The 24,191-nt window shown below is 51.2% G+C and overlaps 1 protein-coding gene across 6 annotated transcripts in view; it reads left to right on the top strand.

Annotated features, from left to right (window-relative positions):
• Window positions 1-24,191, top strand: part of ZNF385C (zinc finger protein 385C) — a 61,225-nt gene that overhangs the window by 5,893 nt on the left and 31,141 nt on the right. The window contains exons 1-3 of one of the 6 annotated variants that reach the window (XM_084748821.1): window positions 13,929-14,270; window positions 16,917-16,970; window positions 23,441-23,692. In XM_084748821.1, the coding sequence (XP_084604947.1) occupies window positions 23,443-23,692 (250 nt within the window). In that variant the 5' untranslated portion in view covers window positions 13,929-14,270; window positions 16,917-16,970; window positions 23,441-23,442. Of the gene's footprint in view, window positions 1-13,925; window positions 14,271-16,916; window positions 16,971-17,642; window positions 17,738-23,440; window positions 23,693-24,191 lie in introns of those variants that run through there. The other 5 variants (XM_084748824.1, XM_084748823.1, XM_084748820.1 and 2 more) reach the window with 5 other exon arrangements.

Genomic DNA, 24,191 nt, shown 5'->3' with positions numbered 1-24,191 from the left:
ATTCCATCCAAGTGCAACCTTTGAACCCAGGTCTCTTTGGACAAAAAGATCCACAGGCTTCAGTGGCTTCTGGCTTTCTTTTATTATTATTGTTTTGTTTTGGTTGGTTGGTTCTTTTTGGTTTTTCGAGACAAGTTTTTTCTTTGTGTATTCTTGGCTGCCTTGGAACTACTAGTAGCTCTGTAGACCAGGCTGGCCTCGAACTCACAGCCATCTGCCTGCCTCTGCCTCCCAAGTGCTGGGATTAAAGGCATGCGCCACCACACCCTGCTTTCTACTCTTATCTTTGACCCACTTCCTGGAGGAACTTCCACCCAGGACTTCTCATCCTGGACCTGGGTCTCCAGCCGGAAAGGGAGAGTAGGGACAGGTAGCATTCCTGTGACCTGATTCTGAGACGTGATGCCCTAGTTAGCAGTTTCCTGTGGGGAAAGGGACTCAAAGCTTTTAAAAAAGCCTTTAACCAGCCATGCTAACTGGGAATTTGATTAGCCTTTGCATAAGCTTAAGGGCAGCTACCCAGGGTCTTCAGGTTGGGGTGTGTGTTAGGGGTGGTGGAGAAGCCAGAGTTGAGATCATAAGGTTTTCCTGGACAGCCTTGCCAGCAGCCAAATAAATGTAGGAGCCAGGAATGAAGGGGGGGGGCAGTCCAGATTGGGGCAGCTGTTGGCATGTGTGGGCGATCCTTGGGAAGAGTGGACGTGTCTGGGGGTGAGGGGATAACTCCACTTTCGTGTGTCTCTTTTCTCTCCTGCTGACATGGGCTTTTCTGGAACTTGCTGTAAAGCGTGTGCAGGGGATGTCATTACTGCCTGTCCTCCTTTTCTCCCAGAGCCCTGGGAGTCCCATTCCACTTCCCCATCCCTTGTGGCATGGACACTGATTCACTCAACAAGCACGGATTAAATGTCTATCCTGGCCTCTGCCTTGGAAACTTGAGAAAGAACAGAAGAGTGGGGGCTGGAGAGATGGCTCAGTGGTTAAGAGCACTGACTGCTCTTCCAGAGGTCCTGAGTTCAATTCCCAGCAACCACATGGTGGCTCACAACCATCTACAATGAGATTTGGTGCCCTCTTCTGGGGCACAGGCACACATGTGGGCAGAATACTATATAAATAATAAACAAATAAATCTTTAAAAAAAAAAAACAGAAGAATGTAAAGAAAAAGGAGTTACAGGAGGCAGAAAGAGGCAGGGAGGGATGTAGCTGGGTTGGCCTGAGTTCAAGCCCCAGCAACCCACAAACCAGGCGTGGTAGCATACACATCTGTAATCCTAGCCCTGAGGAGGTGGAGGCAGAAGGATCGGAAATTCAAGTCCACCTTCTGCTACTTGTTTATTAAAAAAAAAAAAAAGCAGAAAATGTCAGAGAGATGGCTCAGCAGGGGAAAGCACTTTCCACTAAGCCCTGCAGCCTAAGATCTGCTTCTAGGCCCCGTGCTAGGAGAGAACAGAACCCTGTAGGTTGTCTTTGACCATCGCAGGGATGAGCACACACAGGACAGACATGCACATGTGTGTGTGTGCACATACACTATCTATCTACACTATTGATCTAATATATATATATAAATTTTTAAAGGAGATAAGACAGAAAACCCATTTTAGAGAGGGCTATGAAGAAGTTTCTCATGGAGGAGCTGGCCAGAGTAGGAGGAGGGAGGAACCCAGAGCTAACGAGTGCTCAAAACAGAAAGCCCAGGTTTGGGGGAGAAATGGTTTGGGGTTTTGTTTTGGGATTTTTGTTTGTTTGTTTGTTGTTAATTTTAAAAGATTTGTTTGTTTATTATATATACAGGGCTCTGCCTGCATGTACACCTACAAGCCAGAAGAGGGCATCAGATCACATTCTAGATGGTTGTGAGCCATCATGTGGTTGCTGAGAATTGAACTCAGGACCTCTGGAGGAGCTCTTAACCTCTTAGCCATCTCTCCAGCCCTGGTTTTTGTTTTTTTTTGGGGGGGGGAGAGGGCAGAACAGTTTTTCTGTGTAGCCTTGGCTGTCCTAGGCTCACCTTGGGCTGGCCTTGAACTCACAGCGATCCACCTGCCTCCGCCTCCAGAGTGCTGGGGTTACAGGTGTGCGCCACCACACCCAGCTTGGGGAGGGAATGCCTGAGGGGCTCCAGAAGCAGAAAGACCTTGGTGTGGTTAGAGGACCTGTCATAGTCTCCATAGTCTAACCATGGAGAGCTGCACAGAAAGAGATGGGCTGAGCACTGACTTTTTGACCTGGATATTTTAACCCCAAGGACATTTTAGATGCAAACATTTTAAATCAAAACATGCCAACACTGGGCATTTTCATGGAGGCGTCTTTCACTTTGATTCTATTCACCCAACTTAATTCCCTTGATGACTTTTTTCCCCCCCAATTTTTCCTCCCTATGATGCAGTGGGACAAATGTCCGTGCTTTTCATTCTGTTTTAATTTCAACTAAAACTCTGTTTATCAGCACCAATTCTTCGCGCATGCTGGGATTTGACCCATCCATTGGTCTGGGAGCTGCAGGCTCTCGGCACCAGGCTCTGCCGCAGTGAGCGCAGTGAGTGCAACTAGGTAACTTCACCCGGTTTGGGAAGGTTGGAAAGTGAAACAAGACTGTGATTAAGATTTCATTGTTTTGCTGGGTACAGTCAAGAATGAGTTCTCTCCCTGCCAGGTCCTGGGAATCACACTGTCACTTCTACCAGGAATATTTTTAGTAGGCAAGTAGTATTTATATCTCAGTTAATCTAGAGTGGGAGGGGCAGGGTGGGAGGGGGCAGGGTAGGAGGGGGGCAGGGTAGGAGTGGGGCAGGGAGAAGGAAGAAAGATTTGAAAGAAGCCAAGAAGGACCCAGCCATCCAACCCAGGGCTTGCAGGTCACACGAGGCTATGGACAGCTCTGAGTGTGGCTCAGAACAAAACTGGAAACTTACTTTAAATTGTTATGAGATTAGGGGAAAAAACAAAACAGTTTATTTTTTTGGAAGGTTTTTGTTTCTGTTTCTGAGACAGGGTTTCTGTTTGTAGCCCTGGCTGTCCTGGAACTCACAGAGATCCTCCTGCCTCTACCTCCAAAGTTCTGGGATTAAAGGTGTGTGCCTCACCATTGCCTGGCTTGAAGGGGTGTGTGTGTGTGTCTGTCTGTCTGTCTCTCTGTGTCTCTGTGTGTGATACATCTTTGTGGATTTCTGCCATGTGTGTGCAGGTGCCTGGAGAGGCCAGAAGAGGACATTGGCACATTGGCTCCACTGGAGCTGGAGTTACAGGTGGCTGTGAGCCACTCACTTGGTGTGAATGCTACAAACCACACAATGTTTAGTCTTAACTGATGAGCCACCTAGCCAGCTCCAGCTTTTTTGTTGTTTTATTTTTTGTTTGTTTGTTTGTTTGTTTGTTTTTCAAGACAGGGTTTCTCTGTGTAACCTTAGCTGTCCAGGACTTGCTTTGTAGACCAGGCTGGCCTCGAACTCACAAAGCTCTACCTGCCTCTGCCTCCCTGAGTGCTGGGATTACAGGCGTGCGTTACCACGCCTGGCTCAGCTCGTTTTCTCTCTTCCTTCTCCTTTTTTTGTAATTCGTTTACAAGGTTCTTCAGTGTGAACTTTGTAGATGACAACGGTGGTGCTGCAGTCTTAAAAAGCTGTGTAAAATGCCTGGTACCATTCTACACCTTCCAGCTGGGGTGAGGATTTTCCCCGAAAGGAAGGGAACTTTTGGAGCTTTTGTTTGTTTGTTTGTAGCAGGGTCCCACTTTCTATCTTAGGTTAAGTTGGTAACACTGAGTAGCCCAGCTGGTCTTAAACTTACAGCAGCCCAACCACCTTGGCCTCCTGGGGGCTTTTAAACAGACAGATGACATGCTCAGAGCTTGCTTGCTTATCTGTCTGTCTGTCTGTCTGTCTCTGTATGTATTTATTTTGCCGTGCTGAGGATGGAACTCAGGGCCTTACCCATGCTAGGAGGGTGATCTACCTTTTCACTCCCCCCCCCCACCAGCCTTCCCCTCTTCCCCCGTGTGTACAGACTATTTTGAAGGAGGAAGTGGTGAGAGACAGAGACTAAGCAACCAAGTGAGGTAGCCGCCATTCAGGCGGGAGGAGTAACAGGATTGGAGTCTAGCAAGACAAAAAAGATGGAACCCATGTCCCCCCCCCCCCAGCGCCCCCCGCCCCCAGGATCCTATCCTGGCCTCCCATACCTCCCTTCATCCTGATATTAAAAACAACTCAGAAGCTACAGTCTGGCTCCAGGGTTTGTACAGGGTTAGAAGCAATGCCTGGAGTGTCTGCCCCTGAATGCCAGCTGGGGAGGGGATGCATGGCCCCACCCATCCAGATCATGTGGCTGGAGCTACCGCTAGCCACAGAGCTGGCCCTGAAACAGACCCAGACACAGGGCGCTTGTCCTGCTGTGGCTCGCAGCTCAGGGTGTGACCCTGGGCAAGGGTACAAAAGGGCCTCTGTCGTGCGGGGCACAGTGCCCACCTGGACCAGGCCAGGCGCCTGAGGAGCAAGGAAGTGGCCTGAGAGTCCTGAAAGGGAGAAACCTTGAGGTGACACACACCTATGGTTTGGAGATCATATGGGTTAGGTCACTTCCTCACCTGTAAGGTGGGGCTCCAGACCCCAGCTTCCCAGAGCTGGCCAGAGGTCAGCACTTTTGCTGAGTGAGTGAGTGAATGTTAAGCATTGTTTAACACAGACACATAACCTCACCATGTGTGAATGTTTGCTGGGCCCTTTACAGCTATTGACTCATTTGAGCCCTATAAGATCTCTGTGAGTTCAAGGCCAGTCTGGTCTACAAAGTGTGTCCAGTACAGTTAAGGCTACACTGGAAAAAAAGCCCACTAAGTAAGTACTATTAGTATTTGTCCTTATATTACACATGGGGAAACTGAGGCTTAGCAGCAAGATCTAACCTAGGTCCTATAGCTATGTGCCCTTGCTTCTGGAAAGCAAGGTGGGCATTCCTTCAGCCAGGTGCCTCAAAAGGCATGTGCATCCTCCAGAGGGAGGGCGCTTCCCTGACCATGTCTACTTGGGGACTATAACTACCCATTGTCCCCGTGCCAAGGGACAGTAAGAGGATGGAATTCACACTTCTTAGGAGCCGTGGAGATCCAGGATAGGACAGAACAGGAAGCAGGAAGAATCCTGTCACAGCCCTGCTGCCCAGGGCCCAGCTGTGGAAGCTGATGTCCCAGGCAGAGGCGGATCTGGAGCCACAGTCCTTCAGCAAGGTTGAGCTGTACCCTGAGGGGTGACCTGCTAGGGCCACATGTTAGGGATAAGCTCACCTCATTCCCTAGGGGCTAATGTCTATTGAAACACAAAGCATGGTATGGGGGGCCACAGGAGGCCTGAAGATGGAGGACAGCCTAGCCGGACGCGGTGGCGCACGCCTATAATCCCAGCACTTGGGAGGCAGAGGCAGACGGATCGCTGTGAGTTCGAGGCCAGCCTGGTCTACAAAGGGAGTCCAGAACAGCCAAGGCTACATAGAGAAACCCTGTCTTGAAAACCAAACCAAACCAAACCAACCAAACAAACATGGAGGACAGCCTAGGAGTGTGGGAAGTAGGTCTCCCTAGGCTGACATGGCAGCCAGGCAGGAGTGGGGGGAGATGGGGGGTGGGTTGCATGGGATGCAACAAGCAGTGTCGCTGGGCCAGGTGGATGAGGACTCCAAGAGCCAAGCCTGGGGGCTCAGACAGCTTTTTCTGCTAGCATCTCTGTGTTCAGCTTCTCCTCAGAACCACCTGTGTACCGTTCAAAAAGCAGCCACAAGATGGGCATGGTGGCACAGGACTGTAATCCTAGGATGTGAGAGGCTGAGGCGGGAGAGTCTTGAGTTTAAGACCCTGAGGTACACGTTCAGACCCTATCTCAAAACAAAACAAAGCAAACAAAATAGAGCATCCGGGTATGTACTTCCGAGGTGGGTCAGAAACTCAGAGTCATCCTTGGTTATTTAATGAGCTCAAAGTCAACATGGCCACGTGATACACTGTCTCAAAAAGGAGGGAGAGGAAGGGATGGAGAGATGGCTGAGCAGTTAAGAGCACCTGCTGCTCTTCCAGAGGACCTGGGTTCAGTTCCCAGCACCCATATCAGGTGGCTCACAACTGCCTCTCCCTCCAGTTCTAGGGGAATCCAACACCCTCTGGCCTCCTCCGTGGTGCACATAAACTCACACAGGCACACACACATACTCATAAATAAAAATCAAAGTGTCTTAGTCCTTGTTCTATTGTTGTGAAGGGACGCCATGACCGTGACACCTCGTGTCAAGGAGAGCATCTAATTGGGGGGCCTGGCTTACGGTTTCAGAGGCTTAGTCTATTCTCTTCCTGGCCGGGAGCATGAGGGCGGACATGTCAGTTCTAATGCTGGAGAAGTAGCTGATAGCTACATCCTGATCCATCGGCAGAGAGAGAGAGAGAGAGAGAGACAGACAGACAGACAGACAGACAGACAGACAGACAGACAGACACAGAGACAGAGACACAGACACACCCCCCCATATATACATACATACAGAGAGAAACAGAGACAGACAGACAGACAGACAGACAGACAGACAGACAGCAGACAGGACCTGACATGGGCTTTTGAAACCTCAGTGACACACAACCTCAGTCACCCCCCAGGGACACACTTCCTTCAATAAGGCCACACCCCCTAATCCTTCTAATCCTATCAAAGAGTCCCACTTCCCTGGTGACTAAGCATCAAATGTATGAGCCTATGGGAGCCACTCTTATTCAAACTACCACACAAAGAAATCTTCAAACAAACAAACAAAAATCTCTTGATCTCAGGTCCCTGAATCTGAGGCCCTGGGGTGGGAGGAGCTGAGGGAGGACCTTGCTAAGCTCCCCCGGGGAGATACATCCAAGGCCAGGTACGTCTTTGAAAGGCTTCTGGACACAAGGTTCTAGCCCTTAGCTCTACACCAGCATCACTCGGGCAGAAGTTCAAGATCCTCAGGCCACAGCAGGAACCAAGCCCGTCAGGGGCCCACAAGGGGCCTGTGCGTTAGAAGCGTTCAGAGCTGCCGGTGGTTCCGGTTTAGGTTCAGGTCAGTAAGCAGAGTCAGGGACCTCTCCAGTGAGCCTGTCCCCCTTTGTCAGACAGATCCGGGCTGGGAGGCACTATCCTTTTATGTTTTACCTTTCAATTGTCTCAGGGATCCCATGAGGTATGTTGGGCCAAGCATAGAAGTGAGGCATCGCTCCAGAGCCAGGCTGAGTCCTGAGCCCTCGTGGTCTATAGGTTGAGGCCTTTGGGTAGCTCAGTTAGGGGAAGCCTCTGGGGACTGAACAGAGGGGACAGATGCCCAGGACATATTGACATATTCTATATCAGCAGGGTGTTTCTCAGAACTGGGATGGTGTATATTTTCAATCCTAAGCAGAGGTAGTTCAAAGCCAGCCTGTTCTACATAGCCAGTTCTAGGCCAGCCAGGGCTACATATAATGTGACTGTTTCAAAAGAAAAAAACAAAAAAAAAAGAAAGGACTCTTAGTGGTCTATGTTTCAAGTCACCAGAGGTGGGTGCCTGGGTGTGGTCAGCTGCTCCCTAGTTGACCAGATGGAGGCTCTGGCCACTCCATACCACTGGCTCCTTTGGCCAATGGCCTTGGAGAGCCAGCCTTCCTCCAATCCTCAGAGTCATCCTCAGCGCCCCCCTCTTCCATTCTGAGTCTGGACAGGGGTTAAGGCTGTGCCTCACACCAAGGACCAACTGTAGGATCCTGGGGTGGCTCGGGAGGATCCTGCTGGGCTAAGTCATTAAATAAAAGGTTCAGGAAATGAAGGGCGGGTCAGGAGCCGCAAGATCTTAATTTCCATAGGGTTGGCCCTGGCTTGCAGTCAGGGCTCCTGTAGCCATCTTCTGAATGCCTCTCTTGAAGCAAGAAGGAAGGGAGCCAAGGTTGTCCCGGGGGGGGGGGGACCCCCAACTCTTGGTCTTTATGTTCCCTTCCAGGCACTAATTCTCATGAGCTAACTATGTTCTAGACTGCTGTCAGTGCCATTCATATTGGGGAGGGAGCTGCCCCTGCTGTCGGTTACCCAAACTCTCCAGCCCTCTTCCTCTCTAGCTCTGCCCTCCTTGCACACCCCAGGCAGCTCTGCAAAGCTGGGTGAGCAGGTCGAAATAATTTCCATTGCTATGATATTAACTACAGGTGGGAATCAGCTGTGGTCTGGGGAAGGTTGGGGTTAGGCTGGCAGCTTTGGGGTGATGGACGGGTGGGGGGGCGGGGCTCAGCTTAGATATGAGGAAAGGCACCCATAGCTTGGGAGCGGCACCCTGGGGTCTTTTGGCATTCTACCTAAGCCTGTTGCTCTTCATACTACTTTTAAGCCATTGGGTTTTTTGGTTGTTGGTTGGTTGGTTGGTTGGTTGGTTGATTATTTTTCAAGACAGGGTTTCTCTGTGTAGTCTTGGCTGTCCTGAACTTATTTTGTAGACCAGGCTGGCCTCAAACTCACAGAGATCCATGCCTGCTTCTGCCTCCCTAGTGCTGGGATTAAGGTCCTGCTTGACTGAGCCCTTGCTTTCTTTTCTTTTAAGATTTATTTATTTACTATTATGTACACAGTGCTCTGCCTACACATACACCTGCAAGCCTAAAGAGGGCATCAGATCACATTACAGATGGTTGTGAGCCACCATGTGGTTTCTGGGAATTGAACTCAGGACCTCTGGAAGAGCAGTCAGTGCCCTTAGCCTCTGAGCCATCTCTTCAGCCCGAGCCCTTGGTTTCCAAAGCACAGCTGTGAGGAAGTTCTTTCTGAGGTCTAATCCCGGTCCTTTCGGCTATAACTAATGGTTTCATCCTTCCTGTGGATGGTACTTTACAGTTTGCAGGGTGCTTGGTGTTGTTATTCCCTTTGCAGAAAGGGAGATGTTCCCAGCCTCGTGGCTGACAAGTGACCAGTTGTAACACAATGTGCCTGATTCATTCACATCTGTCCTCACGTGAATCTCTCACATCACACCCAGAGACACACCCCTCTCCACAAGTACCTCCCCTCATCTCGTCAATTCCAAAGCGCTTCGTCCGAGAGAGGTCATCCTGTCCATCCCCCTGCCTCTGCCCCTGCCCTGCAAAGTGTACATGTGGTTCCTGTGGCCAAGGCCCAGGAGAAGGGGGCAGTGGAGTTGGGGAGTCAGGGTGTCAGCTGCTGTGCTCCTTCGTGGGCAAAGCCTTTGAACATATAATGTGATAATCTCTGCCCGATTGCTGCACACCAAGGGCAACCCTGGGTTCATCCAAGAATCCATTAGGGACCTCACAGGAGGGGCGAGCTCAGCTCAGTGCCTGCACTGGGCTCTCTGCCTCCTTGCCCTGTTGCATGCTGGGAAGGATTTGCTTGTTCTTTAGCTGTAAGACATGATTACCAGACGCTGTTAGAAATGAGTCAGGCTTCCCGCTTTGAGACCTAGATGGGGTGGGGCCGGGGCCAGGTTTCTCTTCTATACTGAGCTATAGAATATTCCAGATAGCAAAGGGGCCTCACCTGGCCAGGAGGCTGATGGGAGATGGTAGAAACAACCCCCCACTAGGGGCTCAGAGGCCATTCTGCTACCCCACCCCAATGTCCTGGCTGGGAAACTGAGGCCAGCTGTTGTCCCCCCACGGCATCTCTACTCAGAAGCCACCCAATTAGCACCCTGTCTGACTCTGTGTTCCCAGCGCCTGTCTCATTATTTAGGGATTTATGGTTGTCCCGGTCATTGTGAAGGACAACTGTCCTGGGTATTCATGGGGGGGAACCCAGCCAGCACTGAGCCCAGTGGTGGCAGGAGGTGGTGCCATTCTGCTTCAAACAGGATGGGGATTTGATTTCAGGGGGATTTGCGGCTGGTGGGGAGCCGCCCTGGCCACATGGTGGCTCAGAGCTATTTTCGGAGAGGGGGAGGGGAGGTGATTCTGTCCCTCCAGTAGGAGTCCAGGACGGATAGGGTGGGATGCAGACCCAAGATTGGGGGTTCCCTCTTAGCCTCCTAGATCCCACAGACCCAGAACTGAGGCAGAAGTGAGGCCCCTGTGTGGACAATGGACAAGATGGAAGAGCAACTGTAGAGAGACGAGGCTCCTGGCCTGATCCTGTTGGGGGGAGGTCACCCCCATCATAGCTCTTACTGCTATTATTTTAACAGTTGCATAGATTTGTAACCAAAATTACATTAACTGAGGTGCTAGAGATGTAGTTGGGTCAGTAGAGTGCCTGCCAAGCACACACACAAAGCCCTTGGTTCAATCCCCAACAGGAATAAAACTGGCCATGGTAGCACATGCCTGTAATCCCAGCACTAGAGAAGTAGAGGCAGGTGGATGGGAGAGTCAAGACCAGCTACTGCTATAAAGTGAGTTTAGGGGCCAGGCTGGGCTGCCCAAGACCCTGACACAAAAGAGAGGAAGACAAGGGATTACCTTCCCTGAGCCCTCAGGGAAGGGGGATGGGGTCAATCTTAAAGCTAGACTCTCAGCTGGGCTGTGGCGTGGTGGCGCACACCTTTAATCCCAGCACTTGGGAGGCAGAGGCTGGTGGATCACTGCGAGTTTGAGGCCAGCCTGGTCTACAAAGGGAGTCTAGGACAGCCAAGGCTAACACAGAGAGAGACCCTGTCTCGAAAAACAACAACAACAACAACAAACAAAGCTAGACTCTCCAGCCTGATCCCCAGGATCCAAGTTGGATAACGGTTAGAAGCCCCTCCAGCCTCAGCATCAGGGCAGGCACCAGGCAGGCCTAGTCAATCAACGGTGCCCACGCTGTGAACAGAGCATCTGTTTTGTCAGCAAAGATGGACTCCCAACACCTAACACTGATGTTTGTTCCCTGGCTTGTTTTACAAACTCCGAGAGGGGAAGTGACTTGCCCAAGCTCTCCTACAGCCAGAGCAAGGTGTCTGGTCTGTTTGTTCGTTCTGCAAACCTAGCAATGTGTGGGGACCAGCACCTGGGCATACATGCATAGAGAGGAAGAGGAGATAGTGGGGTGAAGCTGGCAGCGGTGAGTTCCAGGATGGCTAAGCTGGAGACTTGGTGCCTTTATTTAGACCATGGGTCATTTCTCCTGGCTGGAGGAGAGCAAGAGCTAGAAGGACTGGCTCCCTTGCCGGGCCAGCATCAGCTGGTACCACAGTCACACGGACGGCTTCTCCTTGTCTTTCCTCCTTACCCGACTCTTCTTGTTTGGTTTTGTTTTTAACTGCTTAAGAGAGGGTGTCACAATGTAGTCCAGGCTAGACTGAACCTAGCTATATAGCCTAGGCTAGCCTCAGACTCAAGATCCTCCTTCCTCAGCCTCCTCAGTGCAGAGCTTGCTTTCAGACACGTCACCATCATGCCTACCTAGCCCCATCCCATCTTTATAAGGCAAAAGTCACCCAGCACGTTGGAATAGCCCCTTAGAAGTCCTTTGGTTTTTGTTTTTATTTTTATTTATTTATTTATTTATTTATTGAGACAGGGTCTCTCTGTGTAGCCTTGGCTGTCCTGGACTCACTTTGTAGACCAGGCTGGTCTTGAATTTACAGTGATCCACCTGCCTCTGCCTCCCGAGTGCTGGGATTAAAGGCGTGCGCCACTACGCCCGGCTCAGAAGTCCTTTGGTATAGAAAAGGAAGTAGCCTAGACTCTGAAGCTAGCCAACTCCTCTTCTCTTTCGCTGTGTGACCTGGGCAGGTAAGTGAACCTCTCAGAGCCCTTCCATCCATATCTGCAAAATAAGAGTTTCGCTGATCTTTTAGAAATCATCACGGTCAGAGGGTTTGCTAAAGCTGTGGGTAAGGCTCTGGAAGACAGGACCAGCCACAGAGGGCGATGTTTTGTCAATGTACAGGGTTGTTCTTAGGGGTGTGTTTTACTACTGAGTATCTACGTGAAGCCACGTCTTTGTGATGGCCCTGAGCCCACACCTGTGGCCCTGTTGAGTGATGCTGTGTGCAAGCCCAGCAGAGGGGCGGGCCAACAGCATAAACATCCAGTCCGCTATTCATCTACGCCGAAAGTGCTTGTGGACTGTGCCATGGCTCGGCAGTAGCGTGCTTGCCAGGCATGCATGAGGCTGTGGGTTTGATTCCAGGCATCTCAAAAATAAAAAAGAGGAGTCACGCACTAGTTTGTGAGACTTGGAGACTGAACTAGCCCACAGCTATATCCCACTCCCACGGAAGCAGGTCTGGGAATTCCACAGGTCATCATCTCTTCCTAGATGGCAGAAGAGCGTTTGTTTGTTTGTTTGTGTTGTGGTGGTGGTGGTGATGGGTTTTTGAGATAGGGTTTCTCTGTATACCCTTATTTGTAGACCAGGCTGGCCTCGAACTCACAGCGATCCGCCCGCCTCTGCCTCCCCGAGTGCGCCACCACGTCTGGCTAATGGCAGAAGAGTTAAAGGGTGGTATCATTAATAGAGTTGAGGCAGGAGGATGTTCCTCATTCTCTTTCTAAAGGGGAAAAGCCCACGTCAGCTGAGGGGAGATGGAACTCGGATATTGAGTCAGATACTAGGCAGGGTATAAACTCTCAGAAATACCTTGGCTGCGGGAAGAGGTTCAGAGCAGTGTGGAGACAGCGTGGGGTTTCAGAAGCCAACAATACAGTAAGGATAGGTTCAGTGTGCTCTGGGAGTCACATCTTGGAGGGCTTCCTGGAGGAGGAGAACCACATCAAGAGCCCCATATGGAGGAATACGCTTTCCAGCTGGGGAGAAGAGATCTCTTTGGAAGAGGCCATAGCTGGATCTCTACGTAAAGTAGAGTGGCTTGTTCCTTGTCATACAGAACAGATGGAGGACCAGTAAGTATGTGGGTACCACAGGAAAAAGACTGTCTCCCCCAGAGATGGGCTAGCCAGCAATGGGATGGGAGCATTCTGTAGGGTCCTGGCGGGGGGGGGGGGGGGGGGTCTTTGCCATGGGCATGTTAAAGCTTAGGATGGAGGGTAACTGGTCAGGGATAGTGTAAAAGGAACAGGGTGACCTCTAAGGTCCCTTTCAAGTCTGAGCAACTGCATTCGCCGCTGACAGACGCGGGGTGTGGACTGCGGGAAGGCAGTGCGCCTGGGTCTGGAGGGAGTATAAGTGTCCTGTGGGGTGTTGTGTGTACTGGGTGGACTGTGCCTGGCATCCCTCGCCTTGGATTTACGTTCCAAAAGACCGGAAAGTGTCTTGTCAAGATGTAACCCCCGTACCATACTGTCTGCCTGTCTAAACTGTCCGGACTCCAAAGTGGACATGAATGTGTCCTTTCGCAACTCTTTGTGAAGGATCTCCTCAGCGTTCATCAAGATCTGCCTCTGTGGGGGCGGGGGGGGGCACAGGGGGGGAGACAGGTACATGCTCAACTAGATCAGTCACCTGGGAGGTGGAGGAGATGGCTGAGACGGAGCAGAAAGGAGCTGGGGAAAGGGGCGTGGGGAGGTGACATCAGAGCTGAGGAGGCCACTGTCAAGTAGATAGTTACATGAAGGTCAAAAGGCCCTGGGGCAGGAGTCAGTTGCTAGTTTGGAAGGTCGAGACCAACTGGGAGCCTAGGTCGCAGCCGGGTGCCCTGTCTGGTGGGGGGCTAGGAATCCACACATTTCCTTAGTACTTTCTCTTTAAGTGGCCTGTTCACTTAAGGCTCATCTCAGGTCAAGAAGGAATAGACAGCAAAACCACCAGACAGCCTTTTCTATGGCTTTTGTTTTCTTACCTGGTCGTTGCTTCCCCAGTGCATAGTGACAAGGCTACTAAGCAGGTCATGACACCCCCCCCCCCACCTCTGCAGATCCCCCTCTGGCAATCGCCTCCCCAGCACTCTCCCCTCCTTCCTCTCACCTCTGGACAGTCCTAAGCCAGTCTGAAGTTTGGGGCTCACTTCCTGAGTGACTTTGGACCCGGATCTTTTCTGCTCTGTGAAGCGGGAACTCAGCCAGTCTGGGCAGAGTGGATGTCTCCTGGCTTCTAGGAGTGTGTCTTGAGAGGCACTGGGTGCCATCTCCCAAAACAAAAAGGCTCAGGAGGGGGCGGGGGCCTGCTGCAATGGCCTAGCTCTTCAGCCGGGGAAAGGAGCCCCTCTCTGCCTGGTTCTTTAGAGTGGGGTTGGGGAAGCTCCTGGCAGCTGCTCCGCACAGGCCCACAGGCCGGGCCGGGCCGTGCAGGGGCGGGCTCCGAGGAGGAGGAGGAGGCCAGGCCGGCTGGACAGGGACTGGCCAGCTGCAACTGTAATTGCAATCGCCCGGTGCCGCTCAGCGGGTGCGTCCCTGGCCTTGTTCAGGTAGGCGGAGGTGCCAGCCACCTGGGATCCTGATCCCGCCAGAGCAGACTGACTGACTTGGGGCCCTGGGAAGGGAGGAACAAGTTCAGCAGGGTGGCTCAGATGGGATGGGTTGGGGGCAGCAGTGAGGTCCCTGCCTGCCCTGCTTTGTGACCTAGGGGTATCCACCTTAACCTGAAGCTGAGGCTGGGAAGGAGACCACCTGAGTGATGATGTGGACGACTGTGTGTGTGGGGGGGGAATCTGTGGGGAGAATCTATAGCTCCCTGATGGCCAAAGAGCCTAGGGTCCCTTAGCAACTAGGGATTTGTCTTTGGGGGAAAAGAGGGCCCATTTCTTTTCCTCAGGAGTTAGTTTAAAAGATCCCAAAGTCCAGCTAAGCCCACCAGCCCCCAGGTGGGCTCTAAAATGGGGTGAGGAGAGAGGAAGTCCTGGGTCTTTTTGAGAGTACAATGGGGCATTCTGGCCACTTGCCCCCCCACCTTCGACCTTCTCAAGCATCAAAGACCTTCTTGTCCTATTCCCTCTATCAATCCCAGGGCCTCATCTTCGGCAAAGAGGGTGTCCTCCTAGCCTGGTCCACCCCTGAATCCCCTAGGCCCCTCCTCCCCAGACTCCTAGGACCCTCTTACTTTGGGAGTGCTGGTTGGCAAGACTGTGGGCAGGATGTGGGGGCTTGGGCTCTTTTTGGCACTTTAAGGAGTGAGGCCAGAAGAGGTGAGGATCAAGCTAGGTCTGCCAGGATGCAGCCCACGGATGCCTGGGAGAGGGCACAGGGCACAGAGCACCTACTCCCACAGGTTAGGTTTCTTAGGCTTTTCCAGGCGGCAGAGGGAAGAGAAGGGGTACTGAGGCTAGCACTCCTTTCCCTTGCATTAGAGGTACTTAGTTACTCTGGATTGCTATTGAGGACCATGCAAGGAGAGATGCAGGTTAGATACTAAGAAGGACTTCCTTACTTCCTAAGAGTGAATTGTGGACCCTTTTCAAGGAGTCTTAAGGCTCAGGAGAGAAAACCTCTTTCTTTCGGGCTTTCAGAAAGGATCGAAGTCCCCCTGGAGCAACCAGACAACAAGTGATGACCAGGCAGGGCATGGAGAGAGAGAGAGAGAGAGAGAGAGAGAGAGAGAGAGAGAGAGAGAGAGAGAGAGAGAGAAAGGCTGTGGTCTTTACTCCCTCACCTCCTCTGCCCTCTCACCCTTCCTTGGAGCTGGATGGAATCTTGACTTTCCAAAGCTCTTGGCCAGCTCATTCCCAATCCTAAGCACCCAGAAGTCCCCAGGGAGGAAACAGGTTTCTGTTGTCACTGCTTGAGATATGAGACAGACATGGCTGTCTGGCATATGTCCCGTGGAACCTCAGGCCCGGCCTCTGCTTCCCGGGTCCAGCCACAAGCATGCTATTGTATGCATGGGAAGATGGGAGGAACCAACAGGCCACCCACCTCAGTCCTCTAGGTGGGGGCCTCTGGCTCCTGTGGGGTCGGAGTCATGAGACGACCCTCTACCTTGTATGCTACAGCCTTTGGTCCTTTTCCATCCCAGCCTCTTCTTTCCTCATGGGGGGACAGTAGCTGAGAACTGCACTAAAACCCTGGATTCTGAATTGCATTTATCACCTGTGCAGAGCTGTGGACAGGGGGAGCCTGGGAGCTGTGCTGGAGTGCTCCCCCCACCCAATCCTGAATTCTCCCTCCACCCCAACCCCTCAGCTCCATGTAAACAGATGGAGGGTAGACAGAGGCTTCCATCGGCTCCCTGGGTCCCAGCTGGCTTGGCTGGGTACCATTGATTGGGTGTACTACAAAGCTGTTTCCTTTGCTCACCCTGGGAGATGGCAGTAGGGAGGTGGCTGAGGTGGCAGAGAGGCCACAAGGCTTGGTGGCAGTTCCTCCAGCTGACTGATGGGGATCTGGCTCCACCAGGACAGGACCGTGATGAGGCTTCTCCTCTTCCAGAAACTTCCTTATGAAACTGGGTCCCTGGTGGGGTGGCCTCCTCCCACTTTGCTCATGGCCAGTTGAGTAACTGACATGGGCTGCCTGGGTTGTCATCCTTACTCTGTGTGACAGCTCTGGATGTGTGAAGGGGTGGGGGGACCTAGGCCAACTCACTTGCCTCTTCCACTCTGAGCCTGCAAAACCTCCTGAGCATCCTGAGGAGTGGCGGGTTGGTGGAAGGTGGTTTTTCTACTTTGCCTTGAGGTGGGAGATACTCACCCACCCAGTAGGTCCTTTTCTGCAGCCAAGGCCGGGTCAAGCTCCATGCAGCTCCCCCTGCTGATTTACCACCGTAGCTCTGCCTATAAAGGTCTCAAGAGATCATGTTCAACCTAGTCCTTTCTCCTTAAAGACCAGGAAACTAAAGCCCAGATGGGCAGGGACCAGCTGAGGTTGGCCCGCTAGCCAGGCCCCCTTCTCAGGGCCAGGGCCGGGGGCCTGGCTGGGAGAGGTGCTGTGTGGCTGTTGGCAGCCGCGGAGGAAAATGCCAGAGTGTAATTGGGCTCATTAAGTGTTTGCTGAGGGAGTCTCCTATGCCTGGCTAAAGTTGGGAACAGGCCTAGAAACTTCTCCTCGAGTTACTCCTTTGGAAGAGGACATCTTCTTCCCTGGCCCTGCTGTGAGACAAGTCTTTATCTACACTGCAGGCTATGGCCTTTGGATAGACGGGCGGAGGACCTCACTGGATAGCAGTAGCTGAGGTGACCACTAAAACCCAGGGTTCTGAAGCCGGGTGATAGTGGTGCACACCTGTAATCCCAGCACTTGGGAGGCAGAGGCAGGCAGATCACTGTGAATTCGAGGCCAGCCTGGTCTACAAAGCGAGTCCAGCTTTGTCAAGGCTATGCAGAGAAACCCTGTCTCGAAAAACCAAAAACAAAACCAAAAAACTAACCAACCAACTAAACAAACAAAAAACCCCAGGGTTTTGAAGTGGTGGAGAGGGCACCCTGGGAGCTGTGCTGGAGTGCTCCCTCCACCCAATCCTGAGTGCTCCCTCCACCCCACTCCACCCCCTCAGCTCTATGCGAAGGGACACAGGCTAGACAGACGCCGCCTTCATTAGCTCTCTCATGTTCCTATCCTGCTTGCCTCCTTTCTATCTGCTTCAGTCTTTGGCCCTCACTCAGGGAAGGTGGGAAGCAGGCAGATGACCCCTCGTTCCTGGGTAAACTTGACAGATGGGCACTAAACTCCCACGCCCACCCCCCACCTGCCCCCCGCAAAACTAACTCTCCCCCTCCCTCCCTCCCTCCCTCTCTCTCTCTCTCTCTCTCTCTCTCTCTCTCTCATCTTGTCTTTCCAGTGGCTTTCTTGGCTCTGGCCCTGTATCTTCTCACCTAGGGTGTGACGCCTCCCTGCCTGCCACTGGACCCTAAAAGGGGCTGCACAGCTGCTGTTCTCCCACCATTCCTTTGGAGCCTGTGAGCCTTCCCCACCAGACCCCAAGGCAGTTCAGTCAAGATAGGTGAGACAAGGCAGGGGTTACGGGCTCTGAGTCAGACCTGGGTAATTCATTCAGGTCTAGCTGGGGAGCCTTGAAGTTCTCTAACCTGCGGGGTGTGGAGCAGGTTAATGACAGGGTCCACCTCGTGATGTCAGTGTGGAGTTTAAAAATGCTCTTATGTTGCCGGGTGTGGTGGCACACACCAGCGCTTGGGAGGCAGAGGCAGGTGGATCTCTGTGAGTTTGAGAACAGCCTGGTCTACAAAGTGAGCCCAGCATAGCCAAGGCTACATAGAGAGACCCTGTCTCAAAAAAATAAAAATTAAAAAAAATTAAAAAACAAAGAAAGAAAAAAAGTCTTATGTGCAAGATGTCTGGTACACAGTGAATCCTCACTAAATGGACTTTGGCACTAAAAAGGCAGGACCTGGGGCTGGAGAGATGGCTCAGCAGCTAGCAGCACTTGCTGCTCTTCCAGAGGACCCAGGTTCAGTTCCTAGAACCCACATAGCAACTCATTCCAGTTCTAAAGGATCTGATACCCTCTTCTGGCCTCTATGGGCTACACATGGTGGCATATATTTACACACACACACACACACACACACACACACATATTTAAAAAATAATACCCCCAAAATAATAATACTTAAAAACAACAACACAGCTGGGTGGTGGTGGCGCACACCTTTAATTCCAGCACTAGGGAGACAGAGGCAGGTGGACCGCTGTGAGTTTGAGGCCAGCCTGGTCTACAAAGTGAGTACAGGACAGGACAGCCAAGGCTACACAGAGAAACCCTGTCTTAAAACACACACACACACACACACACACACACACACACACACACACACACACACACACCAAGAAAACAGAGCCAGGAGGTGGTGGTGCACACCTTTTGTCTCGGCACACAGGAGACAAAGGCGAATGAGTCTCTGTGATGTTTGAGGCTAGCCTGATCTATGTAGTGAGTTCTAGAACAGCCAGAGCTACATAAAGAAACCTTGCCCCCACAAACAAACAAACAAAATATGAAGGAGGAGGAGGAGGATCTCACATAGCCTGGGCTGGCCTTCAACTCTCTCTGCATCCAAAGCTGACTTTGAACTTCTGATTCTTCTGGGGTCCCAAATGCTGGGCCTATAGGCATGTGAGACCATAGACATTGGGTCTCAGATGCTGCGAGGGATCAAATCTAGAAGTTCATGTATTCTAGGCAAGCAACAATACCAACTAAATTATAGCCCCTGGCCCAGAGAAGCTTTTAGGAATTCCCCCCCGCCCCCCATTTTTACCATGGCTTTCCATGGTTTTTGAGGCAAGCCCGCTGCCTGGCTCTTGGTCTCAGTTTTCTCCTCTCGGCATGTCACTAAGACTCAAGTGGAGGTTTCAGGAGGATGAGTCATGGTAGTGTTGAGTATGACTGGGTGTGAGTGTGTGTGTGTGTGTGTGTGTGTGTGTGGTGTTGTGTACACTAGTCTGTGATGTTCACAGTTGGAGTTAGATAAGCCATGTGCAACCCTATACTTGCCCATGCCTCCATATGACTGAGAGTCCTGGCTTAGCTGGAACAGTGTGGCTCAGCAGGGGACAGCTGGGAAGACTGGGTCGAGCAGGGCAGGCTACAGCAGGCCCAGCATCCTGGCTGGGACACACACATTAGCCCGGAATCCCAGCAGCAGCCTGGGAGCCCAGAGGCTGTATATCACGGAGGTTTAGCCGGCAGGGTGGCACATACTTGTGTGCCCTTTTGAGCCATGTCCCTGTCTGGTCTGTCATAAATTGCACTGAGGTTTCAAAATACCCCTGTCTCCTTGAGCTCTTCCTTTGACAGCTAAGAAAGTGGCATTCCTTTGAGGTCTCCACCTGGTCCCTGACACCTGGGCGGCCTCCTCTAACTCTGGCATCTGTCCCAGCCTTCCTGTCTCCTACTAGAGAGTGGAGAAGTTGGAAAAGGCAGAAGAGCTATAGGGCCTGCCATCTAGGGGCAAAAGAGGGATAAATATGGCTGGAGGAGTCCATGCAGAACTGGGAACCTTCTATAGAGCAGTGGGAGTGACTTCCAGTGTGTCTTCTGTGGGGAGGGCAGTGTTCTGGGCAACAAGATGCCTCCTGCGTTTAAAAGAGTGGTGTAGCCCAGTTCGGGGTAGCTGCCTTTTACCTTCCGGAAAGATGCATAGCATGCCACTCAGAAGCTGCAGTCGCTGTACTGCAGAATGGGGACTTCACAGTCTCAGGCACCCGTGGCTATACAAAGGTCAAACCCACAGTGTATTCACTTAATAGGATAGAGATAAGAGAATAACCCAAGGGGCTGGAGAGATGGCTCAGTGGTTAAGAGCACCGACTACTCTTCCAGAGGTCCTGAGTTCAATTCCCAGCAACCACATGGTGGCTCACAACCATCTATAATATGATCTGATGCATACTGTATATATAATAAAAAAATTTAAAAAAATAAAATTTAAAACCAAGTGTATGTTTAAGAGAGAGAGAGAGAGAGAGAGAGAGAGAGAGAGAGAGAGAGAGAGAGAATAACCCAAAATGGACAACAGAAACTGATTTTCTCACAGATCTGGGTTCTCAAGGCTGGTTCCTTCAAGGACTGTAAAGGGGAAATCGGTCCCATGTCGATTCCCTATGTTACCTGGTATTCTTTGAGATCCCTCAGCTTGTATATGCTTTGTCTGATCTCCGTGTCCACCCTCATGTAAACCTGTGTGCACATCTGTGATACGACACCCTTCATAAACTGGCCTCATCCATTGAGGGACCATGCCTAGGGAGACGTAAATGTCTATTCACCTGAGACAGTCAGGGCACCGGTCAAAGACAGACGAAAAACATTAGTATTCTCCCCAAGGGTAGCTGAGTGAATCAGTGAGGTTACTATAGTTACTTATAGAGCTATGCCCAGCTGGCAACCCTGCAAGAGAGGCCATTCCCAGCATGGATGATAGCTCAGGAAAACTGCACCCCTGCAGGCAGCCTGGCTGAGGGGAGACCCTCCTCTCCCCAGAACTGTCACTGCCTCTACAACTTTGGGGGAGAAGCTTGGTGAACCTTGGGATTTTTAGAACCTTTTCTGAGCCTTGTAATTTTTGCCAGCTTTCTAAGTTCCATGAGCCAGCCTTTTTCCTCCCTCCAGAGGAATGTTTCAATTTGGAGAAAATAAACTCTACCCCACCACGCTACACCGGTACAGTCTCACCCAGTAACCTCAGCTCTAAGCGTGATTGCTTCCTAATGCATCGTATTTGGGGACAGAGGCACAATGTAACACAAAGCAAGTCTCAGACATTCACCGATAATCCGTGGTAAGAGCACAGCCGGAACCTACGCTGTGACGGAGCTCCGCTGTGACACGGCACGCACGGTAAATGAGGCAGACTCACATTAGCCAGCCATAGTGAAAGAGACATGTGCAGTGACCTAATATATCACGGCCTATGACGTGCAGGACGGAGATGAGACTGAAGTAAGAAGCATCAGAGAGCACCTGCTGTAAGCTAGGGCCCTCTCCCACCCACCCACAGTCCCCACACGAGTAATGACAAGCACATGTCACATGGACCACTGTTTAGAAAAAAACAAAACAAAACACCACACAGTTCACGGAGAACATTCAGGGAACACGTGCAGGCTCACAGCCATGGACTTGGGTCATAAATGTCCTCTTTAGACGGACCCCACCACAAGATGTGCACTCCTGTGAGAACCTTGTTGTATTGCTTGACTGAGCTGATGCGCAGAGCGAGCTTGAGACTAAGGACACAGGAAATGACCTTGAGGGAGAAGTATTAGCTTTCTCCAGCTGCCATCCTAAAACCCTGCGAGATGGGGGCTTTAACAACGGAAATGTATCATAGTTCTGGAGCTAACAGCCTGAGCGCTCTCAGTGTCACAGGATGGGCAGTGGCAGTGGTGGCTTCTCCTCTTACTTATTATTTTCTTTAGTAAATTAATTAATTGCCAGGGTCCGATGTGCCCTACATTTGTCCTCAAATTCTCTCTGTAGCTAAGAATAACCTTGACCTTTTCACCCTTCCGAATTCTAGGGGTTAGAGACAAGTACCACCAAGCTTAGTCCATGTCGTGTTGGGGACTGGAACCTGGGACTTCCTCCTGCTAGAAAAGCAGCTCTATCACCTGAGCTACATCTCAACCTTCTACTTTTTTTTTAAAGAATATTTTGCTGGTCCGGGCATGGTGGCTTATGCTTTTAATTCCAGCACTAGGGAGGCAGAGGCAGGTGGATTGCTGTGAGTTCGAGGCCAGGCTGGTCTACAAAGCGAGTCCAGGACAGCCAGGGCTGTTACACAGAGAAACTCTGTCTCAAAAAAAAAAAATTTTTTTTTTTCTCTGAAGCCCAAACTGGCTTCCAATTCCTGATCCCCCTGCCTAAGCCTCCGCTAAAGCTGGGATAACAGGCTCAGAGTTGACTTCTTCTGAAATAGCCTTGTCCGAATGTCTTTGTCTTATAAAGAATGACACCATTTGGGTTTACAGCTGGCTGATACAATGTCCTTTTAACTTAGTTGACTCTTTTGTTTTGTTTTGTTTTGTTTCGAGACAGGGTCTCTCTGTGTAGCCTTGGCTGTCCTGACTCACTTTGTAGACCAGGCTGGCCTCTAACTCATAGTGATCCGCCTGCCTCTGCCTCCCGAGTGCTGGGATTAAAGGTGTGTGCCACCACACCTGCCTCTTAGTTGCCTCTTTGAAGAGCTTTTATCCAAATGCAGTCACATTCTGAAATATTTAAGGATTAGGGCTTTAGCCTGAATGGAACAGAGTCACACAGTTCATCTGTGATTAGAGAGATGGCCTCAGGCACATTTCCGTCAAACCTTGGGGTTGCTAAATTCTGAGAGGAACAGGCCCTGCCCTCAGGAAGTCTCCCAGTGAACCTGAGGTGAGAAACACACACATATGCACACATGTGTGTGAATGCACACACATAAACACACAGGCACACATATATTTGCACACAGAGACAAATACATATATTGTACACATACATATACACAACACACACACACACACACACACACACACACACACCAGGAAGAAAGTGAATATTACAAGTTCTGTCTGAGAAAGAGATTTGGCAGCCAGCTCCAGAAGAGAAGCAGAAGCAGAAAAGTGAGAGAAAGTACCAGAGAAATGAGTTAAGATGGAAATGTTGGGGCTGGAGAGATGGCTCAGAGGTTAAGAGCGCTGGCTGCTCTTCCAAAGGTCCTGAGTTCAATTCCCAATAGCCACATGATGCCTCATAACCATCTATAATGAGATCTGGTGCCCTCTTCTGGCATGCAGGCACACATGAGGGCAGAACACTATACATAATAAATAAATAAATACATCTTTTAAAAATTTTTTAAAAAATTATTTCTTACGATGTATACAGTGCTCTGCATGTACACCTGCAGGCCAGAAGAGGGCATCAGATAACACTATAGATGGCTGTGAGCCACCATGTAGTTGCTGGGAATTGAACTCAGGACCTTTGGAAAAGCAGTCAGTGCTCTTAACCTCCGAGCCATCTCTCCAGCCCAGTGGTCCTATACTTTAATGCTTCTCCATCATGTTTTCTCAACATTTTGGCTGAGGGGTGTCTCTGGAACTCAGATAGGGCTACCTGGCTTACCCACCAGCATCTCCATATTTCACACCTCTCCTCTCTCTGGGTGTTTACATGTACCTGTCTCCTCTATCTGCTCAGGTATGAAGCGGCCTCTGAGCCCATCGCCCTCAGGTGAGAAGGAGCCCCCCACGACTGCAGCATCTGAGTGCCCCCCTCACTCTCCAGAATCCTCAAAGCCTAAGCGGGAAAGGAAACGACCTTCCTTCACCCTCTGCGATGTCTGCAACATCCAGCTGAACTCGGCTGCCCAGGCCCAGGTGCATTGTGGGGGACGCGCCCACCAGCGGAGGCTTCGGCAGCTCAGCCTGGGCAAGACCTCCACGGGGCCAGGTCAGTGTGGAGTGGCCGTAAGCTTACTCGATCTGTGGGTCTGTGTCTTCCCTCTGTAGTACTGTCAGGTTTTGTTGTACGGAGCTGGGGATGTAGCTCGGTGGTGTAGCGCCTGCCTGACCTGTGCACTGGGTTCACCTCTGCAAAACCAAAGAAAATGTCGTTTTGCCTCTGGACAGTTTTCTATGGGATTTCTTGGGTTGTGAAAGTCTTGAGGTATCCTCCTGAGGTCTCTTCAGTTCTAGGAGCTCTCCCTGTGGTGGTGTTTGTAATAAGAACATTCATAATATTTCTCCAACCTGGAGCATTCTGGAAGGGACAGTCTTCCCGACAGTGGCCTCATTTGCAGGGCGTTCCAAGCTCCTGCTTTTCCGGCTGGTGCATAGCACCCCAACAGCAGGAGTTCTCTCTTCCTATGGCAGCTGGACTCTCAGCCGGGATTTCTGCCTCTCCCTGGCTGGAGTGACTTCGCAAAGGGAGTTGGGGGTGGGGGCTGCTG

This window comes from Acomys minous, assembly GCF_964271855.1.
Source record: "Acomys minous genome assembly, chromosome: 12".
Taxonomy (NCBI): Eukaryota; Metazoa; Chordata; class Mammalia; order Rodentia; family Muridae; genus Acomys; species Acomys minous.
Note: the sequence above shows the minus strand (reverse complement) of the source record. Positions and strands in the feature narration are given on the sequence as shown.